Source organism: Salvelinus namaycush, unplaced genomic scaffold, assembly GCF_016432855.1.
Source record: "Salvelinus namaycush isolate Seneca unplaced genomic scaffold, SaNama_1.0 Scaffold157, whole genome shotgun sequence".
Lineage (NCBI taxonomy): Eukaryota > Metazoa > Chordata > Actinopteri > Salmoniformes > Salmonidae > Salvelinus > Salvelinus namaycush.
This window is the reverse complement of record NW_024058308.1, coordinates 255,409-273,629: the sequence shown is the minus strand read 5'-3', so window position 1 is coordinate 273,629 and position 18,221 is coordinate 255,409. Positions and strand designations below refer to the sequence as shown.

The 18,221-nt window shown below is 43.1% G+C and overlaps 1 protein-coding gene across 1 annotated transcript in view; it reads left to right on the top strand.

Annotated features, from left to right (window-relative positions):
* The first annotated feature begins 1,866 nt into the window (after positions 1 to 1,866).
* Positions 1,867 to 18,221, top strand: part of pparg (peroxisome proliferator-activated receptor gamma) — a 137,108-nt gene continuing 120,753 nt past the window's right edge. Inside the window, exon 1 of the mRNA XM_038983283.1 lies at positions 1,867 to 2,053. Within this exon, the coding sequence (XP_038839211.1) occupies positions 2,002 to 2,053 (52 nt within the window). The 5' untranslated portion in view covers positions 1,867 to 2,001. The remainder of the gene's footprint in view (positions 2,054 to 18,221) is intronic.

Genomic DNA, 18,221 nt, shown 5'->3' with positions numbered 1-18,221 from the left:
ACAGCTAGCGGGCTAGCAAGCTAGCAGAAGGGCCTTAGAGATACGTCGTGACGGAAGAAGTCTGTTGTAGCCTCCTCGTGCAGAGCCTCCTCGTGCGGTTCCGTCTGCAGACCAGCCATGATGGATTAGTAGGGTTCCGTGTAGTAAAGGTGCCCAGTCCAATTGGCAAAATAGGTATAGTGGCCCAAGAAATTGGCCGATGGACCTATTCAGCTAACAGTCCGATATGCTCTAGACAGCTAGTGGGCCGCGGCTAGCAGGCTAGCAGATCATTCAGGGGACGTCGCGACGGAGGGGCCTGTTGCAAAAAGAACCCTCGGGCAGATTACATCGGTAGTCCAAGTCGTGATGGATTAGCAGGGCTTCGTGTAGTAAAAGGGGTCCAAAATAGGTATTGTAGCCCAAGGAGTGGCTGATGGACCTCTTCAGCTAGCCGGGAGATAGGCCTAGCATGGGCCAGCTCCAGGCTAATTGGTGTTTGCTTCGGGACAGAGACGTTAGCCAGGAGTAGCAACTCGGATTGCAGCTAGCTAGCTGCGATGATCCAGGTGAAAAGGTTCACAGCTTGCGGTAGGAATCCGGGGATATGAAGAGAAAATAAGTCCAGTATGCTCTGGTTTGAATCGCGTTGTGCAAACTGGCAAGAGATTTCCGAGCTAGAGGTTAGCTGATGACCGCTAGCAGTAGTTAGCTGACTACTAGCTAGTAGCTAGTTAGCTGGCTGGCTTCTGTACGGGGATTCCGGTTCGAAAGTAATGAAAAATATTTTAGAAAATAGCAGATCCCTACGACATTGGGTGAGGCGGGTTGCAGGAGAGTATATTGAAGTTGAGGTTTAGGAAAAATACAAAAAAGATATGCGAAGAAAAAAGATATAAAGATATATACACAGGACAAGACGAGGACAAAGACGTCTGACTGCTACGCCATCTTGGACGAGAGTTCTCTAACTGTGGTAGATTTCTGTAACTGATTTATTCTGGTAGATTTCTGTAACTGATTTACTGTGGTATATTTCTCTAAATTATTTATTGTGGTAAATTTCTCTAACTGATTTACTGTGGTACATGCAACCACAATACACAGTATACACAGTATAGACTAATAGTGTAGCCATAACAGTTTGTGCATGTTCCCCAAATACTGTAATTATTTTGACTTTAATTCTCACTTTTTATTAATTTATCACAAACCATCAGTGATCACTTCATGATAATTCCTCACTCTAATCATGATGTGCAATCAAGTCATTTTCTGCACTCAGAAGTGCGTGTTAAAAGCTGTAGGATAATTGTTCAGTAATAACCATCAACAGGACTGAAGCCAGAATTACTCTTCCTTCCGCGTTGTTCCATGTGATCCCAGTAGGTGTTCCAGAGAGGGAGGGGAAACAAAGCGAGATATGTCTACAACACGAGTTGGTAGAACATGACTACTGTCATTATCCCTGTTACTCCTGCAATACTACATGTTATCATCCTGCCCACCAAGCAGTGTAGCCCGGTCCTGTCGTTGCTGATTGACTGCCTGCAGAGACAAAAAAAAGACATCGAGAGGCTCCAGAGCGGGTCCCGCTGCGCCGCGAGAGAACAAACAAGAGACAAACAGTCCGCAGCTGTTATAAAAGGACAAACAGGCAGCAGCTACTATAGAAGGACAAACAGGCAGCAGCTACTATAAAAGGACAAACAGGCAGCAGCTACTATAGAAGGACAAACAGGCAGCAGCTACTATAGAAGGACAAACAGGCAGCAGCTACTATAGAAGGACAAACAGGCAGCAGCTACTATAGAAGGACACGGCATCGCACATTATTTGAGATCTTATTCAGGTCAGTCGTTTTTATATTTCTTCCTGCGATGAGCAGCATGGTATTTAACCCACGGAGAGGAGGGGGATCAATTGCACTGCCTGTCAACACGTTGGCAAGCGTAGGACAACTTTCATTTAAAACATTAGTGTATGTCTATTATTGGGGAAATTAATACAAGTGTATAGGACATGAATATGATGTGTAGCAATTTTAACAAGCAAAGTCCTCGCTGTGTAACAGGTACGTTTTTATTCAATTCAACAAATTAAATCCCAAACGTTTTCCAAATGTGTAGCATGTGCTGATAATTTCAAGGGCTCACACATTGGAAGATTTGCAATATTAAAATATGTTTTGACAATCATTTATTGTCATAACCCTTTATAATCATTAATAGCTAGGCAACTTGTTCAGTTTTAGTTTTAAATGATAGTCTGATAGTATTGCACTGAATTAGCGGGTAAATCTCAGTCCTGCGTGACAGCATGCGCTGGGTAGCAACTTGTGGTGCGCTGGTCAGCTGTTCGATCACCTACTGCCGCCCGCAATGACCAATTACCCATCAGCAGCCACCCAACTACATGTGATAAAGTGACAATCTGAAGAATTATAAAGAAAATGCATCTAGGCTACATGAGGCGCATGATTTTTTGTTGTTGCTGATTTGCATATGTTTCTGCTTATAATTTCCGACGTTTTGTAGGCTATTTGTTAGTCAACTTGTTTATAATTACACATATTCAGCTTCTCTTCTGTCATTATATGTTGCCCAAGTAGACTAAATACACTCTTGCTCACCAGAATGTCATAAATCGATAGAATTAATGTTTCTCTATAGTTGAGGTCAGTAAAGTGCTGTCATCTTTGCTTCTTTCGGGACCGGAGAGAAAATGCAAAGTGATGTGCAACATTTCCAAATTCCATCAGTTTGACCAGTTGTAAGGAAATGGAAAGCTGTGAAAATGACCCAAAATGTTTCTGATAAGATTTCCGTTTGGCTTGGATGCATATTTTTTGTGGTTGGACATACTATCAGCTTTTATGATGCTGATAAAGATAGCACCGTAGAAGGTATCTGTAGAGGTGCATTCTCTCAAGATGCTGAAAGAAATACATCTTATTTCTCCCCTCATGTTCCCGGGTCAACATTTAGCCTACAGTTGGTGTATAATTTTACTGCAAGAAATGCTTAATTCTGCATGAGTTAATATTAAGGCTTTGTGAGAGGTTATAGACCTACAGTCATTGTCCAAATGTTAGTTTCCATTTAAACCCATCTGAGCAGTAGGCTACAGTTCCCTTGACTTGTCATAAGCCTATTTGAAGTCCTGTCTTGTGACTGTGAAATTTGTATAGCGCCTCACAATCATCACACATAACATCACACATAACACAGCCCTAGCACTGCTATCATCCTGTTTCACCACTTCATCAAATCTTTCCCAAACATGACTTTTCTGGGCCTCCCTTCTCTTTATTTTCAACTCTCCATTACACAGCTTTTCTCTTAATGAAACTCCAACCTGGCCTTTTTTCCTTCTATTGAATTAAACTCTGATATTGTCCTTTTTTCTTCTGTGAATCAACTTTAACTTTTTCTGCCCCTTCCATTAAGCATTTGGCGATTGGCGTGTAGGCTATTTGGCCCGTATACAGTTAGGCTCTAAAGCCTAAAGCCTTATACACTAATGAGAGAGCCTAAAATAATGAAAGAAAAACCTCAATGTAGCCCATAGATATAAATTGCACAATAATGATACATTTATGGATTTTTCTTTTAAGGTAAGCCTATCGGTTTTATCTTTATTCAACCCGCCCACCACACACCCGCCATATATCAACACAATGACCCTATTTTGTTGTAGGCAAACTTTCATCAGTCAAATCATTCAGTTATTGCTGCGGTGTTTTAATTTAGGCTGTAGGTACCTCCAGATATTTACTTTACATTTATTTAGAATAAAAATATTTTTAAATATAGTCATATTTAGAAAACCAAACTTTTCATTTCAAATTTAAATTGACTTATTACTGAAGCAAATCGATTTTGATTTGAGTTATTGGTTTAACAACTATGCCTTATGTCTTACAATCACCTGCCACCTGTTGACTACAATAGATGGGTTACTATAAAAATACTTGAATACTTTAAATTAGGCTATGTAGTTATTATGTAGAAATGTGTATTCTTGATCTAAATAGGCTGTATAATTCTGTATTTACTTTCTATGTTACAAGGTCATAGCATCATCTGAGGCCAACAGTGTTAGTCATGACACAGGTCAGCATGATATTTCCTCATGCAATGACTTAAAATAAACAATTTATTTAAGGATATGACTGAATAACTTATGATAAAACATTTGTAAAGCTATTTTTGAAAAATGGTTGTGACATGAACAGTATTTTGGAGAAGCGAGGACTAGTCTGTGTCCGCTGAAAGTGATAGGATACTTCAGGTTCAGTTTCACAACATTTCCCTTCACAAAGACCGAGAACACATAGTTTTCCTCAGTGGTGTAAAGTACTTAAGAAAAAATACTTTAAAGTACTACGTAAGTAGTTTTTTTAGGTTATCTGTACTTTACTATTTATATTCTTGACAACTTTTACTCCGCTACATTCCTAAAGAAAATAATGTACATTTTACTCTATTCATTTTTCCTGCCACCCGAAAGTACTCCTTACATTTCGAATTCTTGACAGTACAGGAAAATGGTACAATTCACACTTATCAAGAGAACATCCCTGGTCATCCCTACTGCCTCTGATCTGGCGGACTTACTATACACAAATGCTTTGTTTGAGTGTGCCCCTGGCTATCTGAGTGTTGGAGTGTGCCCCTGGCTATCTGAGTGTTGGAGTGTGCCCCTGGCTATCTGAGTGTTGGAGTGTGCCCCTGGCTATCTGAGTGTTGGAGTGTGCCCCTGGCTATCTGAGTGTTGGAGTGTGCCCCTGGCTATCTGAGTGTTGGAGTGTGCCCCTGGCTATCTGAGTGTTTGAGTGTGCCCCTGGCTATCTAAGTGTTGGAGTGTGCCCCTGGCTATCTGACTGTTGGAGTGTGCCCCTGGCTATCTGAGTGTTGGAGTGTGCCCCTGGCTATCTAAGTGTTGGAGTGTGCCCCTGGCTATCTGAGTGTTGGAGTGTGCCCCTGGCTATCTGAGTGTTGGAGTGTGCCCCTGGCTATCTAAGTGTTGGAGTGTGCCCCTGGCTATCTGAGTGTTGGAGTGTGCCCCTGGCTATCTGACTGTTGGAGTGTGCCCCTGGCTATCTGAGTGTTGGAGTGTGCACCTGGCTATCTGAGTGTTGGAGTGTGCCCCTGGCTATCTGAGTGTTGGAGTGTGCCCCTGGCTATCTGAGTGTTGGAGTGTGCCCCTGGCTATCTGAGTGTTGGAGTGTGCCCCTGGCTATCTGAGTGTTGGAGTGTGCCCCTGGCTATCTGACTGTTGGAGTGTGCCCCTGGCTATCTGAGTGTTGGAGTGTGCCCCTGGCTATCTGACTGTTGGAGTGTGCCCCTGGCTATCTGAGTGTTGGAGTGTGCCCCTGGCTATCTGAGTGTTGGAGTGTGCCCCTGGCTATCTGACTGTTGGAGTGTGCCCCTGGCTATCTGAGTGTTGGAGTGTGCCCCTGGCTATCTGAGTGTTGGAGTGTGCCCCTGGCTATCTGAGTGTTGGAGTGTGCCCCTGGCTATCTGACTGTTGGAGTGTGCCCCTGGCTATCTGAGTGTTGGAGTGTGCCCCTGGCTATCTGAGTGTTGGAGTGTGCCCCTGGCTATCTGAGTGTTGGAGTGTGCCCCTGGCTATCTGAGTGTTGGAGTGTGCCCCTGGCTATCTGAGTGTTGGAGTGTGCCCCTGGCTATCTGAGTGTTGGAGTGTGCCCCTGGCTATCTGACTGTTGGAGTGTGCCCCTGGCTATCTAAGTGTTGGAGTGTGCCCCTGGCTATCTGAGTGTTGGAGTGTGCCCCTGGCTATCTGACTGTTGGAGTGTGCCCCTGGCTATCTGAGTGTTGGAGTGTGCCCCTGGCTATCTGAGTGTTGGAGTGTGCCCCTGGCTATCTGACTGTTGGAGTGTGCCCCTGGCTATCTGACTGTTGGAGTGTGCCCCTGGCTATCTGAGTGTTGGAGTGTGCCCCTGGCTATCTGAGTGTTGGAGTGTGCCCCTGGCTATCTGAGTGTTGGAGTGTGCCCCTGGCTATCTGAGTGTTGGAGTGTGCCCCTGGCTATCTGAGTGTTGGAGTGTGCCCCTGGCTATCTAAGTGTTGGAGTGTGCCCCTGGCTATCTGAGTGTTGGAGTGTGCCCCTGGCTATCTGAGTGTTGGAGTGTGCCCCTGGCTATCTGAGTGTTGGAGTGTGCCCCTGGCTATCTGACTGTTGGAGTGTGCCCCTGGCTATCTGAGTGTTGGAGTGTGCCCCTGGCTATCTGAGTGTTGGAGTGTGCCCCTGGCTATCTAAGTGTTGGAGTGTGCCCCTGGCTATCTGAGTGTTGGAGTGTGCCCCTGGCTATCTGACTGTTGGAGTGTGCCCCTGGCTATCTGAGTGTTGGAGTGTGCCCCTGGCTATCTGAGTGTTGGAGTGTGCCCCTGGCTATCTGAGTGTTGGAGTGTGCCCCTGGCTATCTGACTGTTGGAGTGTGCCCCTGGCTATCTGAGTGTTGGAGTGTGCCCCTGGCTATCTGAGTGTTGGAGTGTGCCCCTGGCTATCTGAGTGTTGGAGTGTGCCCCTGGCTATCTGAGTGTTGGAGTGTGCCCCTGGCTATCTGAGTGTTGGAGTGTGCCCCTGGCTATCTGAGTGTTGGAGTGTGCCCCTGGCTATCTGAGTGTTGGAGTGTGCCCCTGGCTATCTGAGTGTTGGAGTGTGCCCCTGGCTATCTGACTGTTGGAGTGTGCCCCTGGCTATCTGAGTGTTGGAGTGTGCCCCTGGCTATCTAAGTGTTGGAGTGTGCCCCTGGCTATCTGAGTGTTGGAGTGTGCCCCTGGCTATCTGAGTGTTGGAGTGTGCCCCTGGCTATCTGAGTGTTGGAGTGTGCCCCTGGCTATCTGAGTGTTGGAGTGTGCCCCTGGCTATCTGAGTGTTGGAGTGTGCCCCTGGCTATCTGAGTGTTGGAGTGTGCCCCTGGCTATCTGAGTGTTGGAGTGTGCCCCTGGCTATCTGAGTGTTGGAGTGTGCCCCTGGCTATCTGACTGTTGGAGTGTGCCCCTGGCTATCTGAGTGTTGGAGTGTGCCCCTGGCTATCTGAGTGTTGGAGTGTGCCCCTGGCTATCTGACTGTTGGAGTGTGCCCCTGGCTATCTGAGTGTTGGAGTGTGCCCCTGGCTATCTGAGTGTTGGAGTGTGCCCCTGGCTATCTGAGTGTTGGAGTGTGCCCCTGGCTATCTGAGTGTTGGAGTGTGCCCCTGGCTATCTGAGTGTTGGAGTGTGCCCCTGGCTATCTGAGTGTTGGAGTGTGCCCCTGGCTATCTGAGTGTTGGAGTGTGCCCCTGGCTATCTGAGTGTTGGAGTGTGCCCCTGGCTATCTGAGTGTTGGAGTGTGCCCCTGGCTATCTAAGTGTTGGAGTGTGCCCCTGGCTATCTGAGTGTTGGAGTGTGCCCCTGGCTATCTGAGTGTTGGAGTGTGCCCCTGGCTATCTGAGTGTTGGAGTGTGCCCCTGGCTATCTGAGTGTTGGAGTGTGCCCCTGGCTATCTGAGTGTTGGAGTGTGCCCCTGGCTATCTGAGTGTTGGAGTGTGCCCCTGGCTATCTGAGTGTTGGAGTGTGCCCCTGGCTATCTGAGTGTTGGAGTGTGCCCCTGGCTATCTGAAATTTAAAACAAGAAAATTGTGCCGTCTGGTTTGCTTAATATAAGGAATGTGAAATTATGTACTGTATACTTTTAATACTTAAGTATATTTTAGCAATTCCATTTACTTTTGATACTTAAGTATATTTAAAACCAAATACTTTTACTCAAGCAGTATTTTACTGGGTGACTTTCACCTCTACTTGAGTCATTTTCTATTAAGGTATCTTTACTTTTATTAAAGTATGACAATTGGGTACTTTTTCCACACTGGTTTTCACTACACTACAGTATAAGGATAAGGTAGTATGCCTACACCAATTATTCCTCATTATAGTCTCATGTTTAGCATTTCTCCCTCAATGGGCTACAGTATAATCTTCTATAAGGTAAATCTAGCAGGAACCATCAAGTTTGTATCTACAGTAGAACTCTTTATAACTAACCTGATATAACAGTGATGTGTGGATACTAGAGCAACATGGACTGAATTAAAAAGAGGGATTCTTTACTTCAGAGTTTCATAATGGGTTATATAATTCCTAAAGAGCAATGTGTGCATATGTTGGACTTTGCTCTGTTGTCATAAATGGAATGAGACAAAGCTGTGTTTATATTGGGCCTTTATATTGGGCCTAACCTGGCCTCCAATACATCAAATCAAATTGTATTAGTCACAGGCGCCGATTACAACCTTACTGTGAAATACTTATTTAAAAGCCTGAACTCTATTTCTTTAACTGCATTGTTGGTTAAGTAAATATTTTCTAAATAAACTAAAGTTAATTTTTCTTCTCCAAAAAATCCAAACGTAACACAAGAAAATGACATAATAAAGAGATTATATACAGGGGGTACTGGTACAGAGTCAATGTGTGGGGGTACAGGTTAGTCAAGGTAATTTGTAAAGTGACTATGCATAGATAATAAACAGCGAGTAGCGCAGTGTAAAAACAAATGAAGCGGTGTCAATGCAAATATTCTACACCTACATAGTACTACCTATTTTTTGTTTTCATATTAATTTAACTAGGCAAGTCAGTTAAGAACAAATTCTTATTTACAATGACGGCCTACCCTGGTCAAACCCTAACCCGGACGATGCTGGGCCTATTGTGCACCGCCCTATGGGACTCCCAATCACAGCCGGTTTGATATATCCTGGAATCGAACCAGGGTCTGTAGTGCCGCCTCTAGCACTGCGATGCAGTGCCTTAGACCGCTGCGCCACTCAGGAGACAAATACAAATGCCTACACAATACCTCAAATACATCTACATAGTACTACCTATACAATACCTCAAATACCTTTACATAGTACCCTAACCCTAACCTATACAATACATCAAATACATCTACAGAGTACTACCTCCGCTTAGCAATAAAGCATAATTTAAAAACTTTTTTTTTAATTGATGAAGAAAAAAAACATTAAAATATATATACACTGCTCAAAAAAATAAAGGGAACACTAAAATAACACATCCTAGATCTGAATGAATGAACTATTCTTATTAAATACTTTTTTCTTTACATAGTTGAAGGTGCTGACAACAAAATCACACAAAAATGATCAATGGAAATCAAATTTATCAACCCATGGAGGTCTGGATTTGGAGTCACACTCAAAATTAAAGTGGAAAACCACACTACAGGCTGATCCAGCTTTGATGTAATGTCCTTAAAACAAGTCAAAATGAGGCTCAGTAGTGTGTGTGGCCTCCACGTGCCTATATGACCTCCCTACAACGCCTGGGTATGCTCCTGATGAGGTGGCGGATGGTCTCCTGAGGGATCTCCTCCCAGACCTGGACTAAAGCATCCGCCAACTCCTGGACAGTCTGTGGTGCAATGTGGCGTTGGTGGATGGTGCGAGACATGATGTCCCAGATGTGCTCAATTGGATTCAGGTCTGGGGAACGGGCGGGCCAGTCCATAGCATCAATGCCTTCCTCTTGCAGGAACTGCTGACACACTCCAGCCACATGAGGTCTAGCATTGTCTTGCATTAGGAGGAACCCAGGGCCAACCGCACCAGCATATGGTCTCACAAGGGGTCTGAGGATCTCATCTCGGTACCTAATGGCAGTCAGGCTACCTCTGGCGAGCACATGGAGGGCTGTGCGGCCCCCCAAAGAAATGCCACCCCACACCATGACTGACCCACCGCCAAACCGGTCATGCTGGAGGATGTTGCAGGCAGCAGAACGTTCTCCACGGCGTCTCCAGACTCTGTCACGTCTGTCACGTGCTCAGTGTGAACCTGCTTTCATCTGTGAAGAGCACAGGGCGCCAGTGGCGAATTTGCCAATCTTGGTGTCCTCTGGCAAATGCCAAACGTCCTGCACGGTGTTGGGCTGTAAGCACAACCCCCACCTGTGGACGTCGGGCCCTCATACCACCCTCATGGAGTCTGTTTCTGACCGTTTGAGCAGACACATGCACATTTGTGGCCTGCTGGAGGTCATTTTTCAGGGCTCTGGCAGTGCTCCTCCTGCTCCTCCTTGCACAAAGGCGGAGGTAGCGGTCCTGCTGCTGGGTTGTTGCCCTCCTACGGCCTCCTCCACGTCTCCTGATGTACTGGCCTGTCTCCTGGTAGCGCTTACATGCTCTGATGTGCATTGATGTGCCATCCTGGATGAGCTGCACTACCTGAGCCACTTGTGCAGCTAGCGGGTTAGAGTTATTAGCAGCAGCAGCTAGCGGGGTTAGAGTTATGAGCAGCAGCAGCTAGCGGGTTAGAGTTAGTAGCAGCAGCAGCTAGCGGGTTAGAGTTATTAGCAGCAGCAGCTAGCGGGTTAGAGTTATTAGCAGCAGCAGCTAGCGGGTTAGAGTTATTAGCAGCAGCAGCTAGCGGGTTAGAGTTATGAGCAGCAGCAGCTAGCGGGTTAGAGTTATGAGCAGCAGCAGCTAGCGGGTTAGAGTTATTAGCAGCAGCAGCTAGCGGGTTAGAGTTATTAGCAGCAGCAGCTAGCGGGTTAGAGTTATTAGCAGCAGCAGCTAGCGGGTTAGAGTTATGAGCAGCAGCAGCTAGCGGGTTAGAGTTATGAGCAGCAGCAGCTAGCGGGTTAGAGTTATGAGCAGCAGCAGCTAGCGGGTTAGAGTTATGAGCAGCAGCAGCTAGCGGGTTAGAGTTATGAGCAGCAGCAGCTAGCGGGTTAGAGTTATTAGCAGCAGCAGCTAGCGGGTTAGAGTTATTAGCAGCAGCAGCTAGCGGGTTAGAGTTATGAGCAGCAGCAGCTAGCGGGTTAGAGTTATGAGCAGCAGCAGCTAGCGGGTTAGAGTTATTAGCAGCAGCAGCTAGCGGGTTAGAGTTATTAGCAGCAGCAGCTAGCGGGTTAGAGTTAGTAGCAGCAGCAGCTAGCGGGTTAGAGTTAGTAGCAGCAGCAGCTAGCGGGTTAGAGTTAGTAGCAGCAGCAGCTAGCGGGTTAGAGTTATTAGCAGCAGCAGCTAGCGGGGTTAGAGTTAGTAGCAGCAGCAGCTAGCGGGTTAGAGTTAGTAGCAGCAGCAGCTAGCGGGTTAGAGTTATTAGCAGCAGCAGCTAGCGGGGTTAGAGTTAGTAGCAGCAGCGGCTAGCGGCGGCCAACGGGTTTAAGATTATAATATTAAGTTATATTTGTTTATATCAAATCAAATTATATTTGTCACATGCTCCGAATACAACAGTGAAATACTTATTTATAAGCCCTAACCAGCAATGCATTAAAAAAAATAAAACCAATAAAATAAGAATAAGAAATAAAAGTAACAAATAATTAAAAGAGCAACAGTAAAATAACAATAGCGAAGCTGTATACTGGGGGTACCGGTATTAGGGTTAGTCTTGCAGAGTACCCACACAGAGGAGGCTGTATACTGGGGGTACCGGTATTAGGGTTAGTCTTGCAGAGTACCCACACAGAGGAGGCTGTATACTGGGGGTACCGGTATTAGGGTTAGTCTTGCAGAGCAGAGGAGGCTGTGGCCTTCACTCCAGTCCTGGAGAGGAATATAGAACAAAAAATAAAATCTTTAGAGGGTTGGGGTTAGAGATATGGTGAAAGTTAAGGGTTAGGGTTAAGGTAATGGTTAGACCTGAGGAGGCTGTGGCCTTTACCCCCGGCCTGGAGAGGACTATAGGACTAAAATAAAGCCTTTAGGAGACAGAAACCCAAAAAGACTCAGGTCAAAACTTCACCTCTCTAGTGAGACCGGTGGAGGGATGTTACTGTAACACGATGTACACATGTTTTATCCGTTTAGCACACTTCCGTCTTTTCCTGTGTTTTCCTTTCTACCTCGAGGAACATCCCCCTGCCTCCCCAGCGGGAGCAGAGGAGACCTTGACATAGTGTGTGTAGTAAGGCTGTAGCTCTTTCCTTCTCCTTGGAGGAGGCTCTGCTTAAAGCCCATGGGAACAATCAACCATTAACTCACTCCTATTCAAATAAATTGGGGAAAAGTTCACGTCCTAAGAAATTGTGCAAACTCTCATTCCCAGGGAGCTGCACAATGGCAATCTAGGACTGGGGAGCGCTGGGGAGGGGGGGCAGAAGACTAGGGAGGGGGCCGCTGGGGGGTCAGGAGAGTGGGGAGGGGGCCGCTGGCCGGGAGCGTGTTGTTGTAATGGCTCTAGTATGTATCTTAATGTTCCTCAGTCTCCCTAGAGGGTTTTAATGGGAGAATGAGTCCCTTAGACAAAACCTCACGTCTCTACTGCAAAATCATCCTCCCATAGACAAGAACCAACACACTGGATAGCCTGAACACAGAAAACGCAACTAGTACGACAATATCTGAGAGACAGATTATGTTGTTTATATAAATACTATATTGTACATTTCATACAATCTATATTGTACATGTCATACATTCTATATTGAACATGTTATACATTGAACATGTCATACATTCTATATTGAACATGTCTTCCATTGTACCTGTCATACATTCTATATTGTACATGTCATTCTATATTGAACATGTCTTACATTGTACATGTCATACATTCTATATTGTACATGTCATACATTGAATATGTCATACATTCTATATTGAACATGTCTTCCATTGTACCTGTCATACATTCTATATTGTACATGTCATTCTATATTGAACATGTCTTACATTGTACATGTCATACATTCTATACTGAAGATGTCGTACATATCATACATTGTACATGTCATACATTCTATATTGTACATGTCATACATTGAACATGTCATACATTCTATATTGAACACGTCATACATTGAAAATGTCATACATTCTATATTGTACATGTCATCCATTCTATATTGAACATGTCATTAATTGAACATGTCATCCATTCTATATTGAACACGTCATACATTGAAAATGTCATACATTCTATATTTAACACGTCATACATTGAACATGTCATGCATTCTGTATTGAACATGACATGCATTCTGTATTGAACATGTCAAACATTCTATATTGAACATGTCATATATTGAACATGTCATATATTGAACATGTCATATATTGAACATGTCAAACATTCTATATTGAACATGTCAAACATTCTATATTGAACATGTCATATATTGAACATGTCATATATTGAACATGTCATATATTGAACATGTCAAACATTCTATATTGAACATGTCATATATTGAACATGTCATATATTGAACATGTCATATATTGAACATGTCATATATTGAACATGTCAAACATTCTATATTGAACATGTCATATATTGAACATGTCATATATTGAACATGTCAAACATTCTATATTGAACATGTCATATATTGAACATGTCATATATTGAACATGTCATATATTGAACATGTCAAACATTCTATATTGAACATGTCAAACATTCTATATTGAACATGTCATATATTGAACATGTCATATATTGAACATGTCATATATTGAACATGTCATATATTGAACATGTCAAACATTCTATATTGAACATGTCAAACATTCTATATTGAACATGTCATCCATGTCATATATTGAACATGTCACATATTGAACATGTCATTACGTTCTATGTTGAACATGTCATACATTGAACATGTAGTACATTTTATATTGAACATGTCATACATTGAACATGTAGTACATTTTATATTGAACATTGGGTGCATTAAACACTGTTCTAAAGCTGTGTTGGGGTGCATTAACCTGTACTGCTCTGGCGTTCCGCCAGCGGAACTCCTCCCACATTCCACTGAAAAGGCAGAGCGCGAAATTCAAAATATATTTTTTAGAAATATTTAACTTTCACACATTAACAAGTCCAATACAGCAAATGAAAGGTACACATCTTGTGAATCCAGCCAACATGTCCGATTTTTAAAATGTTTTACAGCGAAAACGGCACGTATATTTATGTTAGCTCACCACCAAATACAAAAAAGGACAGACATTTTTCACAGCACAGGTAGCATGCACAAAGCCAACCTAACTAACCAAGAACCAACCAAACTAACCAACAAACAACTTCATCAGATGACAGTCTTATAACATGTTATTCAATAAATCTATGTTTTGTTCGAAAAATGTGCATATTTCAGGTATAAATCATAGTTTACATTGCAGCTACAATCAGAAATTGCACCGAAAGCAGCCATAATAATTACAGACACCAACGTCAAATACCTAAATACTCATCATAAAACATTTCTGAAAAATACATGGTGTACAGCAAATGAAAGACAGGCATCTTGTGATTCCAGCCAATATTTCCGATTTCTTAAGTGTTTTACAGCGAAAACACAATATAGCGTTATATTAGCTTACCACAATAGCCAGAAACACAAGCCATTCCCCAGTAGTAAAAGTTAGCGATCGTGACAAACCAGCAAAATATATATAATTTTTGACTAACCTTGATAAGGTTCATCAGATGACAGTCCTATAACATCAGGTTATACATACACTTATGTTTTGTTCGAAAATGTGCATATTTAGAGATGAAATCAGTGGTTATACATTGTGCTAAGGTAGCATCTTTTTCCCACAACGTCCGGATATTTTTTCTGACACTTTTTCTGACACACATATTCTGACCAAATGACTATTCATAAACATAACTAAAAAATACATGTTGTATAGGAAATGATAGATACACTAGTTCTTAATGCAATCGCCGTGTTAGAATTCTAAAAATAACTTCATTACGACATCCAGCTTAGTTATAGCGAGAGAGTACCCAAAAGCTGGGCGCAAACGACTATTTCACATGTTTGACAGATATATGAAATAGCATCATAAAATGGGTCCTACTTTTGCTGATCTTTCATCAGAATGTTGTACAAGGGGTCCTTTGTTGGGAACAATCGTTGTTTGGATTTAGAACGGCCTTTTTCCCTCTCGATTTAGCAAGCACACTTGCCAAGTGGCGCGAATCTCTCCATGTCAACAAACGGAAGAGAACGGAACACGGCAAAACTCCCGAAAAAATTTCAATAATCTGATTAAACTATATTGAAAAAACATACTTTACGATGATATTGTCACATGTATCAAATAAAATCAAAGCCGGAGATATTAGTCATCCATAACGTCAGCTTATCAGAAGGCAAATCCAGGTGCCTCCTCGCGCTCTCCAGAAAACAGGAAACTGGTGACACGTCATACCAAGAGCTATGATTCGAGTCCAGATCAAGTTACACACTCAATTTCTTCTCTCACTGCTTGTCGACATCTAGTGGAAGACGTATGAAGTGCATCTAAACTAATAAATAACAAGGACTTTAATAGGCAGCCCCTAGAAGAGTGCATCGATTTCAGATTTTCCACTTCCTGTCAGGAAGTTTGCTGCAAAAGGAGTTCTGTTTTACTCACAGATATAATTCAAACGGTTTTAGAAACTAGAGAGTGTTTTCTATCCAATAGTAATAATAATATGCATATTGTACGAGCAAGAATTGAGTACGAGGCCGTTTAAATTGGGCACGATTTTCCCCCAAAGTGAAAACAGCGCCCTCTGTCCTCAACAGGTTTTAAACACTGTTCTAAAGCTGTGTTGGGGTACATTAAACACTGTTCTAAAGCTGTGTTGGGGTATATTGAACACTGTTCTAAAGCTGTGTTGGGGTATATTGAACACTGCTCTAAAGCTGTGTTGGGGTGCATTAAACACTGTTCTAAAACTGTGTTGGGGTACATTAAACACTGTTCTAAAGCTGTGTTGGGGTGCATTAAACACTGTTCTGAAGCTGTGTTGGGGTATATTGAACACTGTTCTAAAGCTGTGTTGGGGTATATTGAACACTGCTCTAAAGCTGTGTTGGGGTGCATTAAACACTGTTCTGAAGCTGTGTTGGGGTATATTGAACACTGTTCTAAAGCTGTGTTGGGGTATATTGAACACTGCTCTAAAGCTGTGTTGGGGTGCATTAAACACTGTTCTAAAGCTGTGTTGGGGTGCATTAAACACTGTTCTAAAGCTGTGTTGGGGTATATTGAACACTGTTCTAAAGCTGTGTTGGGGTATATTGAACACTGTTCTAAAGCTGTGTTGGGGTATATTGAACACTGCTCTAAAGCTGTGTTGGGGTGCATTAAACACTGTTCTAAAGCTGTGTTGGGGTGCATTAAACACTGTTCTGAAGCTGTGTTGGGGTTTATTGAACACTGTTCTAAAGCTGTGTTGGGGTATTTTGAACACTGTTCTAAAGCTGTGTTGGGGTATATTGAACACTGTTCTAAAGCTGTGTTGGGGTATATTGAACACTGCTCTAAAGCTGTGTTGGGGTGCATTAAACACTGTTCTGAAGCTGTGTTGGGGTATATTGAACACTGTTCTAAAGCTGTGTTGGGGTATATTGAACACTGCTCTAAAGCTGTGTTGGGGTGCATTAAACACTGTTCTGAAGCTGTGTTGGGGTATATTGAACACTGTTCTAAAGCTGTGTTGGGGTGCATTGAACACTGTTCTAAAGCTGTGTTGGGGTATATTGAACACTGTTCTAAAACTGTGTTGGGGTATATTGAACACTGCTCTAAAGCTGTGTTGGGGTATATTGAACACTGTTCTAAAGCTGTGTTGGGGTGCATTAAACACTGTTCTGAAGCTGTGTTGGGGTATATTGAACACTGTTCTAAAGCTGTGTTGGGGTGCATTAAACACTGTTCTAAAGCTGTGTTGGGGTATATTGAACACTGTTCTAAAGCTGTGTTGGGGTGCATTAAACACTGTTCTAAAGCTGTGTTGGGGTATATTGAACACTGTTCTAAAACTGTGTTGGGGTGCATTAAACACTGTTCTAAAGCTGTGTTGGGGTATATTGAACACTGTTCTGAAGCTGTGTTGGGATGCATTAAACACTGTTCTAAAGCTGTGTTGGGGTATATTGAACACTGTTCTGAAGCTGTGTTGGGGTGCATTAAACACTGTTCTAAAGCTGTGTTGGGGTGCATTAAACACTGTTCTAAAGCTGTGTTGGGGTATATTGAACACTGTTCTAAAGCTGTGTTGGGGTATATTGAACACTGTTCTAAAGCTGTGTTGGGGTATATTGAACACTGTTCTAAAGCTGTGTTGGGGTGCATTGAACACTGTTCTAAAGCTGTGTTGGGGTATATTGAACACTGTTCTAAAACTGTGTTGGGGTGCATTAAACACTGTTCTAAAGCTGTGTTGGGGTGCATTAAACACTGTTCTGAAGCTGTGTTGGGGTGCATTAAACACTGTTCTGAAGCTGTGTTGGGGTATATTGAACACTGTTCTAAAACTGTGTTGGGGTGCATTAAACACTGTTCTGAAGCTGTGTTGGGGTGCATTAAACACTGTTCTAAAGCTGTGTTGGGGTATATTGAACACTGTTCTGAAGCTGTGTTGGGGTATATTGAACACTGTTCTAAAACTGTGTTGGGGTATATTGAACACTGTTCTAAAGCTGTGTTGGGGTGCATTAAACACTGTTCTGAAGCTGTGTTGGGGTATATTGAACACTGTTCTAAAACTGTGTTGGGGTGCATTAAACACTGTTCTAAAGCTGTGTTGGGGTGCATTAAACACTGTTCTGAAGCTGTGTTGGGGTGCATTAAACACTGTTCTAAAGCTGTGTTGGGGTATATTGAACACTGTTCTAAAACTGTGTTGGGGTGCATTAAACACTGTTCTAAAGCTGTGTTGGGGTGCATTAAACACTGTTCTAAAGCTGTGTTGGGGTGCATTAAACACTGTTCTGAAGCTGTGTTGGGGTGCATTAAACACTGTTCTAAAGCTGTGTTGGGGTATATTGAACACTGTTCTGAAGCTGTGTTGGGGTATATTGAACACTGTTCTAAAGCTGTGTTGGGGTATATTGAACACTGTTCTAAAGCTGTGTTGGGGTGCATTAAACACTGTTCTAAAGCTGTGTTGGGGTATATTGAACACTGTTCTAAAGCTGTGTTGGGGTTTATTGAACACGCTTTACTTCTACACATGATAACGTTGCTGTGTGTGTGTGTCTTTGTACACGTGTGCATGTCCAAAGGGTACCCTCATGCCTGCATGTATTTTGAGAACGGCTTGAGAAAACGTGTTATTGGTTTGGACCCTGACCCTGACACTCACCTGTAGGAAGGAGAGACCCAGTGTGAGTATAGGAAAATCACCAGTGTCATTATAATGTGATGTTACCACTCCCACAACAGAAGCACAATCATGGTCT